Source organism: Macrobrachium nipponense, chromosome 1 (assembly GCF_015104395.2).
Source record: "Macrobrachium nipponense isolate FS-2020 chromosome 1, ASM1510439v2, whole genome shotgun sequence".
NCBI classification, from domain to species: Eukaryota; Metazoa; Arthropoda; class Malacostraca; order Decapoda; family Palaemonidae; genus Macrobrachium; species Macrobrachium nipponense.
Window position 1 is genome coordinate 90,633,220 of NC_087200.1, and position 16,092 is coordinate 90,649,311.

Below are 16,092 nucleotides of genomic sequence, written 5' to 3' on the forward strand. Positions count from 1 at the left end.
CTTCCTTTAACAACTTAGGGGCGACTTGAAGCCAAGGTAGTTTGTGACCCTAAAAGCACATGTAGTTGTGCCAGAGCAAAGGACTATGAACCAGAGATAGGGCAAAGGAGGAAAGGCGTTGCTTGGTCAAGAGCTGAGCACAGACTTTTGTGATTGTGCCTTGCTTCTTTATTCATTTATATTCATGCCTTCAGTCCCCGTATGGAGCAAGGGATTAAGAGAGAAGATTGCCAGCTTTCCTGAAAAACAATTAAGACCAGTAGAAAGGAGTTTGCAGAAATAAAGTTCTTGGGACAAGAGTATCTAAAATGAGTACTGGCATGCTTATTTCCCCCCACGACTAATCTCATTTTTTCCCTGACCAACCTTTCTCTCAAGCATCGAGGACACTGCCAACGAGCTGTATACTATAGGCCCTGGGTCCCTACTCCCTAGTGTATTGAAATCCTATCCCTATGTTAAGGGGCTAGAGAGACGAGAGCAGCATATTTTTGTTACAACTCCCCTTATAAACATGCATTCACTCCCTTTCATGCATGAAGGCCTGTACTAAGACAAGCTGCTCCCTGGTTGGGTCTTGCCCATGTAATGCGGCTAACTAACGTGATCTACCTAAATGCAAGGGTGGGGATACAAGCCTCATTAGCTTGCTTAATGTAAGTTCCCTAACACTAATCTCAGGTTTCTGCAGGTGTTTAGCTGTCTGTCTCAGTGGACAGTGTCAGTGCATTCCTAGGCAAATTTTAAAGGTACAGTTCCACATTATTAGTATATGACATATTATCATGCTGCCACAACACCAATCTAAGGGGCTGATCTAACTATAATGCAATATTATTATAAATCACAAAGTTCTTCGGTTAGGACACACACAAATATGTTAAGATAAGTAACCTGAAGGGTTGATGAGTGCAACACCATGCATGATGGCTAGGACATGTCCTTCAGCTTTCAAAGCTAGAGAACAGTTTTCTCACTCCATCTAGTTACTGGTTAGTGGAACCCATAAGAAAGGTACACAAGCAACCTATTATATTTTCCTACATGAGGTACTTTGCTAAGCATGTCATGAGCTCAATGGCTCTGATATATGGGATAATGTTTTTGTATCCTTACAGTCTTATCAAATTTAAGATTCATTAAAATTACAAAGGTTTACTACTACTACCATAAATGATCTTGACTAGAACGCTATGTATGAGTTCTCTTAACCAGAGTTCACACAGGCAACTTCCTCTGGGTAAGTGCCAGGATCACTTTATGATGGAAAAGCATTGTGCACTGGCACTGACACCAAGTCAGAGCCAGGCATAGGGTTTAAATCTGGTACTGGCTCAACATCTGTATAGGACGGAGACTGGCATTACTCATGGTACTCAAGTGGCACTGGCAGCGATCTATGCTCAGGTGTGCCTGACGAGGGACCCAGTGGGTGCAAAACCCCAAGGTGAGCCTGAGTTGTGCTGAAACAGAGATTCTTGTCCCAGGGTGAGGTCAGAACCTCCCGGAACGTTTCTGGTTTTGGTGATCGCTGTGTATTGCTTGTTAGGGCATCCCAACCAATTTTTGGATTGCCCTTTCAGTTTGCATGTCTTAAAGTGTTCCTGAGTTTTGTTAGCTTCCTTTTGTTGTGAGGGAGGAAGTTTTTGATGGTCTTCTTTTCGAGAAGAGGGAGGACTTGGCATTGATTTGCACTGGGAGTGCCTCCTCTGTCGACCACTTCAGCAGATGTAGGGTGATTCTGCTGATGGTGGCATGCCTTTCATGGTGGCTGTGCTCCTGTTATGTGATGCTACAGTCGATGCCTCCCTTGTGGAGGTAACCAGGCAAAGGAGGGGAGTTGGGAAAGAAGATCCCCAGAGAAGTCTCATCCCAACATAAATTCTATTTCGTGCCTAATTTTACTCAACACAACAATGCAGTGAGGTTGAGGACCCCAAGGTGTTGAGACCTGGAGCTTAACAGTGGGAATGGATATGTATGACATGGTCCTCTTCCCAAGTCATCGTCCAATGAATTGTTTTGTCTACAGTGGCTGGCATAGGCTGACACACAGGACTGGTCAATTAGACAGATATCTGAGGCAGCATCCACCATACCCTGCAGCTTGATTGGTGAGTTATAGCCATTAAGGGGCACCACTGAGACAGTTTATAAGTCTCCACCTTCTCAGGGTGAGGATTGTCAGAAATATGCATGGCGGACTTGCCACTTATCAAGTTGACATGCTTGGTAGAGGTACCATGTTTTAGGCAGGCATGAAATCCAGCGTTTTAGAGACTGAAGGCACCACAGTCCTTACAGGGGCCACTTTACAGGGCTTGACTAGTTGTGGTGTCAGAAGGTGATGAGGTCTGGGGAAATCCCAGGGATTGGGTAACCTTAAATATGATTTGTTTCCCCTGACTTTGTAAAGTAATAGGTTATTTTTCAACAATACCTTACACGATACCTGGCTTTTTTTAATAGTTTTATCACAAAAAGTGCATTTTATGATGAAATTGATAAAAAAACAGGAATTTGTGGATATTTCTTGAAGATAAATACCGTGAATAGACGAATTTCCTGCGAATAATGGGGGTCTGTGTTCCAGAGAGAAATCCGCGAATATGTGAGACTGCGAATCTGGAGTCTGCGAATGTGGGGGGTTGTCTGTACATATATACTAAATGCATATGGTGGATGATCTTTTTTGTATACATTTTACAATGTTTTATAAAATGATAAAAATACAATATAATTGGACTCAGTAAGTAAAATATCAGTTTCATAAGTAAAATATCAGTTTCATTACCTATATCTTTAATGCAGCTGTAGTAGTCCTATCCTAGGTCAGTAGTTCACATATTAAAATTTTTTTATCTTGTGTATGGTAATACAATATGGTAACAATGAATAAGAAAGTTGAAGTATAAAAATATATTAATAATGATAAAACCATGGAAAGCTATGGGTAAGCACAGTTAGGCTACTTACCCACTGAGTTGTGTGTAATTTACAAGAGAGAGCGACAGAGGGAGAGAAAGGTGTTGCTTTTTTTTTCAAAGTGTATTTATGCAGTACATTATGTTTCAGATGTGATGGAAAAATAGATAATTGCTTTTTCTATAGATTTATCAGTTTAAAGTGTGATGGATGTTGTATAAGCATATTTAGTTCTTTTCAGTTGAGATTAGGTACAGAGTTGCTCTTGAATGCCCCTAGATTTTTTTTACTCACCCTTATCTGGATTTCACCATTATCTGAAGGGCCTTGGCTCTTAATCCAGGTAGTCAAGACTCAAGAGAGATTACCATATTCAGTAATTCAGTGTATATATTTTATAGAATCTACTGGTACTTTTACCAGATACATATGTAATTGTAATAGCCACAGTGCCCTCATGAATTTCGAATTATTCGCAGTTCTTTTTTGGACGCGCTTGTCACTACAAAGCCTTAAGATCCAAGTTCAAAGAAATATGAAAAGATCATGATGTCCGCTAGCAGGAAACGACCCCGCGGTACCATAATCATGATGAGGTTGCGTTGCCGACCTGAGCACGAGAATTTAAGAGGGCATTTGACTATTACAATTACACACACACACACACACACACACACACACACATATATATATATATATATATATATATATATATATGTGTGTGTGTGTGTGTGTGTGTGTGTGTGTGTGTGTGTTTGTGTGCATACATACAATTTTGGAGGGAACATAAATCTCAAACGATTGATATATGTGGTATGATTGGGTCATACCTATTATCAGTGGCAACTCCAGAACAGCAGGGAAGGAAAGGGATGCTAATAACATGGTAGTCATTATCCACATGTATGAAGTCACATACAAGCGCACGATGCCAAATACAGCAAATATCATCACTGCCACAACGAACACAGGCCGCCGACCCAGTCTGGAAAGAGTAGTACAGATATACACTACTTGTATGTATATGTTCTTATAAAAGTTTCTGAAATTTTGCTGCTTCCTTATTCTATTCAACTATAATCAAAAGAATGCAAGTATTCTAGTAAAACCAAAATTACTGCTGCGAGTTTAATGTTGTAGTTAAAAGACAAATCATATTAATATTACAGTAGTGATTGCTTGCCATGTTTACTATAGCTTGAGGTCAATTCAATTTCGACGTTTTGATTGGATGCTGTAATTAAATCATTGGATATAATCTACCAAACCAACAACAAAAAATTCTGTTCTTCCACTAATACGTGCATAGATTGCATCAGTATGGCAGTTGCATGAAGTCCGTTACATTAGTTTTTCTACATAAGAAAATTACATCAGGCATATCTCATTGAATTGATTGTGTCTATTAAAACTAGCATCACAACATCTAGTTTCATAACACCGATGTCTCATTATATGAACCATGAGGTATATAGAAAAAATTCTATTCCAAAGTCTCATTGGAATAGAAATTTTTGTATACACTTCATGGTTCATATAAACCTTGATTTGCACATGTCAAGTTACTTGTCCTTTCATTGTACATTTATAACTTTGACTAAAGTTTGGAGATAACCGATTGATTAACCCTAGTAACTGTGAAAACTGAATTCTCATTGGAAAACTGTGGCCTGTAAACTGAATCACACATCATTAGAAATGCGGAAACTTTTGGGATACAGGTCTGACAGTGAACTGAAAACTAACTACTCAAAATTAAAATACCAAATCCATTAAGGTACTACTCTTACAGATCGGAAAGTGTATTGAAGATAAACGTTCCAATAACATTTCCAGCAACTCCGATCGACTGCCAGTTAGCTGCTAAAGAGGTGCTGTCGCAGACCCAGTTTTGATCTATGCTCAGTGTGGAATCGTAGTCGGTATGGTCGTAGTCCCATCCGGCCTGACATCCTGAATTGAGAATCGGAACAATGCAAAAATTCTTTCGATTTTTAAAGAAAGAGAGCTGAAATTTATATTAAAGTTTATAGTTAGCATTATACAGTTTTTAGTTTTTATTAGAAGTGAAATGCGGTCACTATGACTTTGACTCCCGTAGTGGGGTAGTGCAACCCTATTCATTCCTTTTACTATGCCTCCGTTCATATCCTCTTTCTTCCATATTACTCTCCACCCTCTCCTAGCAATTGATTCATAGTGCAACTGCGAGGTTTCCCTCCTGTTACACCTGTTAAACCTTCTTATTGTCAATTCCGTTTCAGCGAGGAATGACCATATAGACCCCAGCTCTTGGCCTTTGGCCTAGATTCTGTATATTATATTAATTTCTTTTCTTTAACTTTCACAAAACCCAAAGTTGTTTCTCTGAAATGACAAAGATGTTAAATTTCTAATAACAAAATTATTCTACCCCATAAACAGTATTTTCTTCAAAATTTTACGTAATGAGTACCGCCACATACACTATCAAATTTCTTGTTTGATTTCCCATCACTAGTGATAAGAGTTAGTATGACATCTGTCCACTTAATATAACATCTAATTCATTAAGTCTGTAAATATAACTCATCATTGCACCTTTTAATCGAACTTTTCAGAAGTCTTTTGAATATATTTCATTTTATACTTTACAGTCCCTTACCTATATTAAAATCTACATATCCTCAATAATCGAATAAATTCCAATTATAATTATGTAGCCAATTCATCACTTCAGAAAATACATTGCTAACCAATATTTTGTTTAAATCTTCCGTATAATTTGAAGTTATTTATGACTCCATATGTGCAATTCATAGTAATGTGGTTATATATATAGAGTATAATTATATATTATGATATATATATATAATTATAATATATATTATATAGATATATATACTCTATATATATATTTATATATATATATATATCTAATTATATATATATTATATATATATATATATATATAGATATATGCATACATATACATAACTATATATAGTTACATATATATATAAAATATAATATGATATATATATATATATATATATACCATTTATCTATATATTAGAATCTAGAATATATGTATATATATATAATAATTATATATATATATATATAGATTTAATAATATATATACCTACTATATATATATATAAATATATATATAATATATATATATATATATATATATATATAAATGCATAACAATTCTGTATTCTTATTTTTCATATAAGTTTGCATTTGTTTAGGAAAATTCAACCTTATTTTATACAGAATTTGCATAAATGTAAATAATTCGTAGTATTTCTTTCACTGTCTTACATCATCTGGTATTTGATTCACATTAATTTCAATGATACAGCGTTTAGCTTGAGTCAGAATCTGTATAGACAATATCGGGTTGTTAATATGAACCAGATTCATAAATTGTAAATCAAGTTTAAATTAGTCAAGGTGGGTTTTGATTCATATTATGTCACAAATTAATTTCCTCGCCAAGTCGTGGGTATGGAGGCTAATGGTTGAATCATGACTGAGGTATGGAATAATTTGGTGATAAGGAAAAATTTATTGGTTAATAGAGCAGTAGGGACCTTGAAGTTGTATTTATATTTTATTTTATTCTGTTCAGGCTTTAGCTGTTTGATCGTTGAGTATATTCCATAAAAATATTGCGCATGTGCAGTTGTGCTCCACCTGGATAATACGGATTACACATTGCTGCATGGTATCCATCATCACTTCTACCACGTTCGAAGTTTTAGAAATTTGTTTTCTGTTAGACTCCACTTTTACTCGTGAATTTCCAGTTCCACCTTGACTCTTTGTGTTAGTTTGTTCCTTGTTTTCTATGGTGCTAGGTGTATGATAAAAAACACGGGGGGGGGGGGGGGGGGAGGCAGACAATACAGGAAATTCTGTTGAATTCATTAAATTTTATCCCCACCCAAACCATCCTACGACATTAGGGGAATGCAGAAAAGCATCAACCTTTGACCTTGATTTAAGGTTAGCTGCTGTATTTGGCAAAATTTGTAGGTTAGATGGGTACTTGACCTTCACTGTTTGTAGCAATAGGTTTCAACTTCCCTGTGCCCTTTGACAGTGTTCGCAAAGTAACGATAGTTTAGAAACCGTTATCCAATAACGATATTTTTTCAGCAACATTAAATTATGATTCTCGTGGTAGTTGTATGCATGTCATGTTCATTTTCTGATAGCATATGATTCTTGTTGGTTTTCGTTCGTATTTGACACGTTAAAACTTTTTAAACAATGTGAGGCATATTCATCGGATTGCATCACCTCCGTCTTGAATTGACACAGTTCAAGATGGCGATGATTGCATACGTAGTGCTTTTATGTGATATTTCCATCACCGTTACTACAGTTGTTATCAGTTCCCCACCTAAAGTTAAATTTTTTCCACTACAAGTTCTTTACAACTGTTGGTGCGGAAGGGGTTTGCTGTAACTCGCAAACGATGCTAAAAACTTAGGATTCATGAAAATATTTGCTTAAGTTTCTTTGTGAGAAATTAATTTGTCACTTATTTGACTATATTTTTCAATGCATTTTAATGTAATTGAATGTATTATACCTTCACCTAATAACTAAGAATCTACGAAAATTCAGTTAAAAGTCATATTAGATTTCTTGCAAAATCCAGTATTCTGTTATCGTTACTGAATCTATTGTCAAATTCAATCGTCCATGGTTTTGTTTCTGCCATGTATCATATTGAATTCTCATTTTCCAATAATACTGAATAGATTGTAATGAGTTCTTTTAACGTTATTTGCCAAATGGCACACAGTTCAAATGATAACGATGTCTGCCTTACCAATGATTCCATATGATTGATTGAATGTAGGTACCAAACTGTCGATGTCAGTCAGATTGAGAGAGCTCAGGTCATCCCAGGTCACGTTGTATTGTTGGCACTGGCTGAAGCTCTCTTCCCCGTCAGTGATCTCCCTGTTGTACGAGGTCAAATGTTTAGATAATGGGACAAATAAAAAACAAAGATGCTGTGACATTTCGCCAACATCATAAAGAGCCAAGGTATAGAGAGATATATTGGTAGCCATATCATTTAAGTCATTTTCAGACATACTTCTTTACTCTTTCTTAACTTTAGAGAAGTTTAATTAAATCCATATTTTTTAGTATGTGAAAAAGATAAAACTACTTAAGTTTAATATTAGTGGAAAGCTGTGTCTTTGATACTGTTACACTGAAAATTATGTGCATGAACTGCAAACATTCACAATTCTACCCTCCAAGAAGTTCATGTTCTTTATTAGTGAGCAAATGAAACTCGCAGACCGAATGTTTGAGTGACAAGTTCTTCAAATCAGTATAGACAATAATCATATAAATCATGCATAGAAAATAGTGTAAGAAACTCCTAGAAAAAATATTTAAAATAAATTCTGTAACACACTGCTTTGAAATAACATCAATAATCTCGAATTTCTCTTTACATCAACTCATATAACTGACATCTTTCTTTCTTTGCTCCCAGAAATGGATGTGAAATACGTTATCATAAATCAAGCAGTGACAGGCTCTGGCTGGACGTCTGTAGTCATATCTCCTGATGAAAAGCAATTGTAAAACTCTCAAAGCAATCGTGGCCTGATATTCTTTGTTTAGGAGACCGTCAGTCTTCTGTGAGTTCGAGGATTTTGTATAATGTGTGTACTTATGTATATATATATATATATATATATATATATATATATATATATATATGTATGTATTATATATTATTATTATTATATATATATATATATATAATATATATATAAAATCTATATTATAGAAATGCGCGCGCACGCGCACGCACACACACACACACACACACACACACACACATATATATATATATATATATATATATATATATATATATATATATATATACATATATATATACTATATATACTATATATATATATATATATATATATATATATATATATATATATATATATATATATATATAATGCGCATACTTGTTAGGAGACAAATTAATTTTTCCGGGCCTGAGTAGAAAGTAAAGCAGAAATACTTAACATTTAGCCAAAAGGAATGACGTCAAATAACCTTGTTAAGACTTTTTCGATAATATTAACTTGAGTGAGATTAATCAAAAAGCCCGTTATTGTGACGCTAAATGCATTTTATTTATTTATTTATTTATTTATTTATTTATTTATTAGAATTATTGTTCATGCTATCAGAATAAATACCTAATTGGCATTATCTAAAGTACTTTATAAACTCTTTTGAAGTCTTATTTCGGTGCACCGAGAATGTTAAATTTTTATTATTAAATCCAAGTCCAATATTCGTTATCCTTTATAATGTTACATTTGTTTCCTAACTTGTTTATTTTGATGTTAGTAGTATGCAGCTATATAATGAAAGTTTGGTATTGTATTGACAGTTAATTTTTCAACGCTAATATTAGTGGCATTCGTGGTTCATTTTTCAAGAAGAATTAAAATTGCTAACTGTAATGAAAATGTAACTCGATTAGCTTTAGGAAATCTATATGGCAGAGACCAAGAAGCATAACATGGTATGTACAAAGTTGCAATTTACAAGACCACTCATGTTGTGAGCTGCAGTAGGCTGTACACAAAGTGGATGATTTAGAAAAATCATTTTGGACAAAATTTGCCCTATTGTGTTACAGCAATATCGTAATATAAGTAGAATATTTTGTCTGTTTCGTGTGTAAAAGTACAGGAGGAATTCGAAAGGAGAAAATTTATTCTATTTTAGATCCGACAGGCATCAATAAAATAATATTAGCTTCCGTGTCTGATAGTAAATAGTGACCAAACAGCATCGCAGGGCATAGAATGGGACCTGTAAAGTCTATAACAGAACGAAAAAGATAGTGCTTGACCAAAGTGGTAGAAAAGGACATTAAAATTTTCTGTTTTGGTGAATTAAACGCATTAAAAAATGCGTCTATGCAAAAGGTAGGATCAGTAATGTCATCCTTTATACCAACATCTATGGCTACACCATGGGTCATTGTTAGAGCTTGAAAAAAATTGGAGTACAGATATATTCAGAAGCACGTACAGTTTCAGAACGTCATGCTCCTTTTTCAGTGTGAAGAGGGAGCATGACGTTCTGAAACTGACTGCATGTGCTTCTGAATATATTTGTTCTCTAATGTGTGTGAGTGTGTTTTCTTTTTCTTTTATAGTTTCAAAAGTCGATACTAATCTGTTGTCCTCCCTGGTAGAGCATACCAACTCACCGAGAGTCAGGATACCGTGTGAAAAGTATCACCAGGGGGCTGGGCCACCTGGCTAGGCAAGGGCCCTGGGTTTTCTATATAAGGATGGTAGCCCCAAGGATCAAACACCCAGCCAGAAAGAGTCCCCTTGCCTCATCAAGGAAGGGCAGGCCCAGATGGTGCTCTTGGCAATGTGGGAACCTCCAGGTCTTGTCCCCAGAGAAGGCAAAGCTGCCTTCAATACTTTTTTGGGAGAGGCCTCGGGTGGTAGCTGACTGGGGAAGCTAACCTCCATCGCAAAAGGGGTTCTTCTGGTCATGCTTTCCTAGGAAAAGGTGTCTTGCCGACGAGAAATGCCAGTCGGACCTCCCCGTTGGATGGGACCCCCAGGCTAATACTCATGTGTGAGCCTCTTTAGGACATGTCCCGAACTTTTTCCGATGGTTTGGCACAAATTTTAACTCATATGATTTTGATGTATTACTCTTGATATCTTGATATTTTGGGATGCAATTCAAGCCTTGAAATTGAAAAAGGCTTACATGAAGAAACTCCTTTTCGATTGAAAGGCTTTTATTGGAAAAGTATCTCTTTTTAAATTAAGATATATTTAGAGAGGTCATTGTGGCTGTTATACATAATTTTGGTGAATGTAATGAATTGATTCTATATATTCTTAACCTTTCATTGAAACACGTTTGTAAAGACGGGAAAGAATTCTGTTAAAGCCTGGCTTCAGTTTCGCCTTCTTGAAATTGAAGTTTCTCGTAATGAAATGTTAAGAATAAATGACAGACTGGGAATTCAAAAATTTTAAGTTCTCTATATTGAATGCTAAATTAAAATGTATTTTAGCCTCTTTCGATGATATGCCACACGAAGGAAAAAAGTCAAGAGGATCACAATTTTTGAGGTAAAAGGAATCTTGAATAGATATAGTAAAGGACTTTCGAGTCTCTTGGCAGGGTTGAGTTTTGAGAGCGTAAGAAGAGGATGATTGGATATCTGGAATTCGAAATCTCTTAGTAAGTCTAAGCCAGGACTCGGTAACCGATTCTCCTGCATTCCACTGAGGTGTGAGAGATGTGTATTTTTGGTGATAGAAGTTCACTCTCGACGTGGTTTGGAAATCACGTAAAGCCGTTGGGTCCCGTTGCTGAATAACCACTGGTTCCATGCAACGTAAAAACACCATACAAACAAACAAACAAAAAACCAAAATTTGCACCAAGTATATTCCTATATCTCATTGCTGTTCAGGATTCCATTTTACCTTTTAGGTTTCTATTGAGTCTTCATGACTAACACTCTTTCATGTAAATTTCTTCACACCCAAGAGAGAGAGAGACTTAATACATTTTCTGTCCCACTTACTAATTTCGATTATATTAAATGAACGCCTCTTGACCTTCCCCATCATCTTGTCTGTCGCCCATAGAGTGAAACTCTCTGTCCCACTTATCACTTATCAGACAGGGCAATTTTTATCAAGGACAAAAAATTTACTGGACAGTGAAAGGACAGTTATATTGACAGCCTTGTCTGGAATGTCAACTGAAGAAAGAAAGAAGCTTGTTGGTTTTTTTTACTGTTTATTGCTGCATTCTCAAAATATTCAGCAACAAAGCGAAGTTACCTTACTCAGATTCATTATAGAAGAGAAACTTGTATTGTAAATTAAAATCAGTCTGCATTAACTTATGATGTTCCTTTAAATAATTATTTATAATTCGGAAATGATGACTAATACTGTTTATCTTTGACAGATATTAATGATTAGTTTTAATTCCGTTATTAGAAGTTTTGATGTTTTTGTTCTTAATCGAAATTTATAGTCATGGATAGAAGGTTACTTTTTGCTTTAAAGCCTATTTTATATGTTATATCCTAATATAATATTTTATAGTATATTATATATATATATATATATAGATATATATATAGATATATATATCAACATATATATTATATATATATATATATAGTTTATATAGCATATATATATATATATATATCCATACATATTATGTACCATATATATACTACATACATACATAACATACAGGTAGTCCTCAGTTATCGGCTGGGGTTCCGTTATTGGCAGGGCGCTGATAAGTGAAAACCACCATTAACTGAAACTCATCAATTTATGGTGCTAATGGCACCAAGTTTCGGTTAACGGGGCCTCTGTTAGGTATGTTTATGGTGCCATAACTCTCTTATCAGCACCTTACGGCACCATAAATCGCCGATTTTATGGTGCTAGACAAGCACTGTTAAACTGGATCGCCAATAACTGAGACCGCTGATAGCCAGGGACTGCCTGTGTAATATATATATATAATATATATATATATATATATATATATATATATATATATATATATATATATATATAATTATATATGTATATATATATATATAATATATATATATATATATATATATATCATATATTATATATATATATATACTATATATATATATATATATATTTATATATAGATATATATATATATATATATATATATATATATATATATATATATATATATATATATAAAGGACACATATAATACTATTTATAATATGTATGTATGTAGTATGTGTAGTTGTAGCAGTGACAGTCCAGTCTTTACTTCACGATTCCCTACAGTTTTGTTTTGGGTAAAAGTCATCTCAAGTAAAATGCTTCTGAGTTCGAGTATGCACGAGGAGAACTGAATTGAGAACTGTCTTCGTAGTAAAGTGAGTTAGCACATTTTCGCTGGAAAATTTTCGTTGGGTCGAGTCAGGCCAGAGAAGGTGAAAGTCTCATGTATTCCCCACGTGGGTAATCTTATAAAAAAAAGTGAGGATGTGGAGAAGTTAAGAATTAATATATATATATATATATATATATATATATATATATATATATATATATATATATATATGTGTGTGTGTGTGTGTGTGTGTGTGTGTGTGTGTGTGTGTGTATTAAAGAAAATATGTTTGTATGAAAATAAGTACGTTTTACTTATATATACTTTGATTAAACAAGAGGAGTCTCCTGTGCCAAAGAATAAAGTTTTAATTAAGTTAAATACACCATTTCCTGACCACATAGCTAAGTACGAAATATGATACGAGGAAAAGTTCCGGCAATTGGCGAGAGAAGGATCAAATATGCTTTTTTGAATTTAAACTCTGGAGATAAATTATTGTTATTTATTTTAACAAATTTACCACATCTGACATCAGCCCAGCTATAAGACATAAAGTCGTTTGCAGTTGCATCACACCGGGTAATGACAGGATGTTCTCTCCAATACACAAACAAAATTCTTTTTCCAAGGGGAGACTGCATTGTTACCGGATATTCACATAGTATAAGCGGATGTTATTCACTTGACGAAGGACAAGAAGTTGAAGGAATTCAATTTCTTATTTCAACTGGTAAAGTACACGAGACAAAACTTTTAAGGGTTTATAACATTAACACACACACACTACCGCCTCAGTGGCGTGATCGGTATGGTCTAGGCCTGCCACCTCGGTGTCCAAGAGTTCGATTTTCGGGCATTCCATTGAGGTGTGAGATATGTGAATTTCTGGTGATAGAAATTCACTCTCGACGTGGTTAGGAAGTCACGAAAAGCCGTTGGTCCCGTTGCTGAATAACCACTGGTTCCATGCAACGTAGAAACACCAAACAAACAAACAAACACACACACACACAAACAGTCACGGTGTATGTGACGAAAATTCGTGGATAGCTAAGTTTCAAACGTACCAATCAGCTATCATGGTGGAGGTGGGTTGATATCGACTCTTAGGTACAAAAAACTGTATTCGATTGGCATATAAACAGCAGAGTCGGAATCAGCTTATATATCTCTCTCTTGACAACCAAATGGTTACCGTCACTGAAAGTCGACGATCTGTAGTGCTGCCGGGGTTCGAATATCCCAGGTACCTAATCGTTTATCAGTTATAATTCCCCTAAGGTTAAATTCCCAAAGTAGAGGTTATATACATATATATATATATATATATATATATATATATATATATATAGAGTATGTTATGTCCCTCCACTTGTATGTGTTGTGCTTTATCGTCCACAAATCTTCACTTATCTTCAGGCCAGCTCCCCTTTTCATAACTAATTCAAGAGGATCATTTGTTGTTATCGCTCAGGATTCGAACCTGGGCCCCTTTTGCTTGGTGAGCGAGGATGCTGCCGATCAAGTACTCGTAGTTTCAGTAGAGTAAATCCTTCAGGTGTGGTAATGGCGTGATTAATACGTCGATCGGAAGTTTTTTTTTTTTTTTTTTTTTTTTTTTTTTTTTTTTTTTTTTTTTTTTTTTTTTTGCTCGCAAGTTCTAAGGAGTTTATGTATTGTATCTGCGTGAAGGTATAATGATTAGAACCTGTCGCCTCGTGTATTATATAACAGCTGGAAAAAAAGGACTTTTATGCAACGTCACTTTCGATATATATTGCCTTTACACCTGGACTATTTTTATAACATATCGAACTTTGTCACTATAGAGCAGGATTTTTTCAATTTTGTCATGTTTGCGCAGCCATCTTTTCTCCGTGAATTTGAAAAGCTTTTTAGTCTTCCTTTGCAAGAATTTCGTGCTCAATGTTCTTATGATCACATCAACATAATCACGTAGCATTATGCTCAAGTGAAACCTTAGAACCTGTTGCCTCGTGTATTGTATAACTTCGAAAGAAAGGGCTTTTATGCAACGTCACTTGTGCAGCTGCGTGACAATATAAAGAATATTAAAAATACTCTTAGTAGCATGCGTCTTGAAATGGCAAAACAAAACCGCAGTTATGTATGTATATGTGCATATATTTAAAGATAATCTGTACAGAAAGCTTTCGGAACTTTTCGATTGAAAGGGGGAATCGAACAGTTTCCCGAAAGCTTTCTGTAAAGATCTACCTTTAAATGTATGTTCATATACATGGATTTGTTTCTCCATAAACGATATTGTAAAATTTTCCGCCTCTTTGTAGTACATCAAATTGCACGACTTGGAAAGCTGAGCAGCTGCATTAATAAACTTGAAAGTAAGTTTTCGAAAATGCATGCATTGACAAATACAAGAATACAACAGAGCGGTGGCAAGAATATGCATTGTGCTACAGTACATGATAAAGAAGAGCGCGAGCGTTGTCGAACAAGAAATATGCCAGAGACCTGAACTGCTGACAGCGCCGCAGATCTAACACAATACAAACCATTTGAGAGATAATCATCTGCCGACAAGACACTCGGCAGTAACTTGAGGCTCATTTCGAGCCACTCGAAGCAGGACGACCCTCGCCACTTGAAGGAGAAAGAAGAGGACTGGCCTTCACTCCTATTTGCAAAGAACCGCCCTCCACCTCTTGGTTCCCATAGGGCAGCTTTTGTGGTCGAAGCCTTTACTCGAGAACAAAAGGAGGTCGTAGGAGTGGCCACCCAGGAGTTGAACATGATCTTGATAACACATTATTATTATTATTATTATTATTATTATTATTATTATTATTATTATAACATCAACAAGCTTAAAATGCTAGGAGAGATGAATTCACGCTAACTAGAATATGCAGGAGTAAATTACTTGCGTAACCTTGATTTCATTCTAAGGACTTCGTGCAGTTGTTCAATAGTGTATGATGGTGTACAGTATAATGAAAGGCCCACACATGTGAGAAACAGTGATCAGTACATACGTGCAAATCCGCGATATTCGTTTTTGTTTGTGACTATTAATATTATGGACGATAAGATCCAGTGCATCATTGAAGAGGACATGAAATATTGAAGATGTGGGAGATTCAATGTTAGGTACAGTACTCTAATAGTCCTCTAGTCTGCCAGTTCTGCCGTCCGCTGATTGTTCCCTTGAATCCACATACGTTT

The 16,092-nt window shown here is 35.2% G+C and overlaps 1 protein-coding gene across 1 annotated transcript in view; it reads right to left on the reverse strand.

The window, feature by feature from the left end:
* LOC135219453 (carcinine transporter-like) overlaps positions 1-16,092 on the reverse strand; it is a 66,645-nt gene that overhangs the window by 21,069 nt on the left and 29,484 nt on the right. Inside the window, exons 3-5 of the mRNA XM_064256246.1 lie at positions 7,757-7,890; positions 4,716-4,878; positions 3,756-3,910 (exon numbers count right to left, since the gene is read on the reverse strand). Coding sequence (XP_064112316.1) covers positions 3,756-3,910; positions 4,716-4,878; positions 7,757-7,890 — 452 coding nt within the window. The remainder of the gene's footprint in view (positions 1-3,755; positions 3,911-4,715; positions 4,879-7,756; positions 7,891-16,092) is intronic.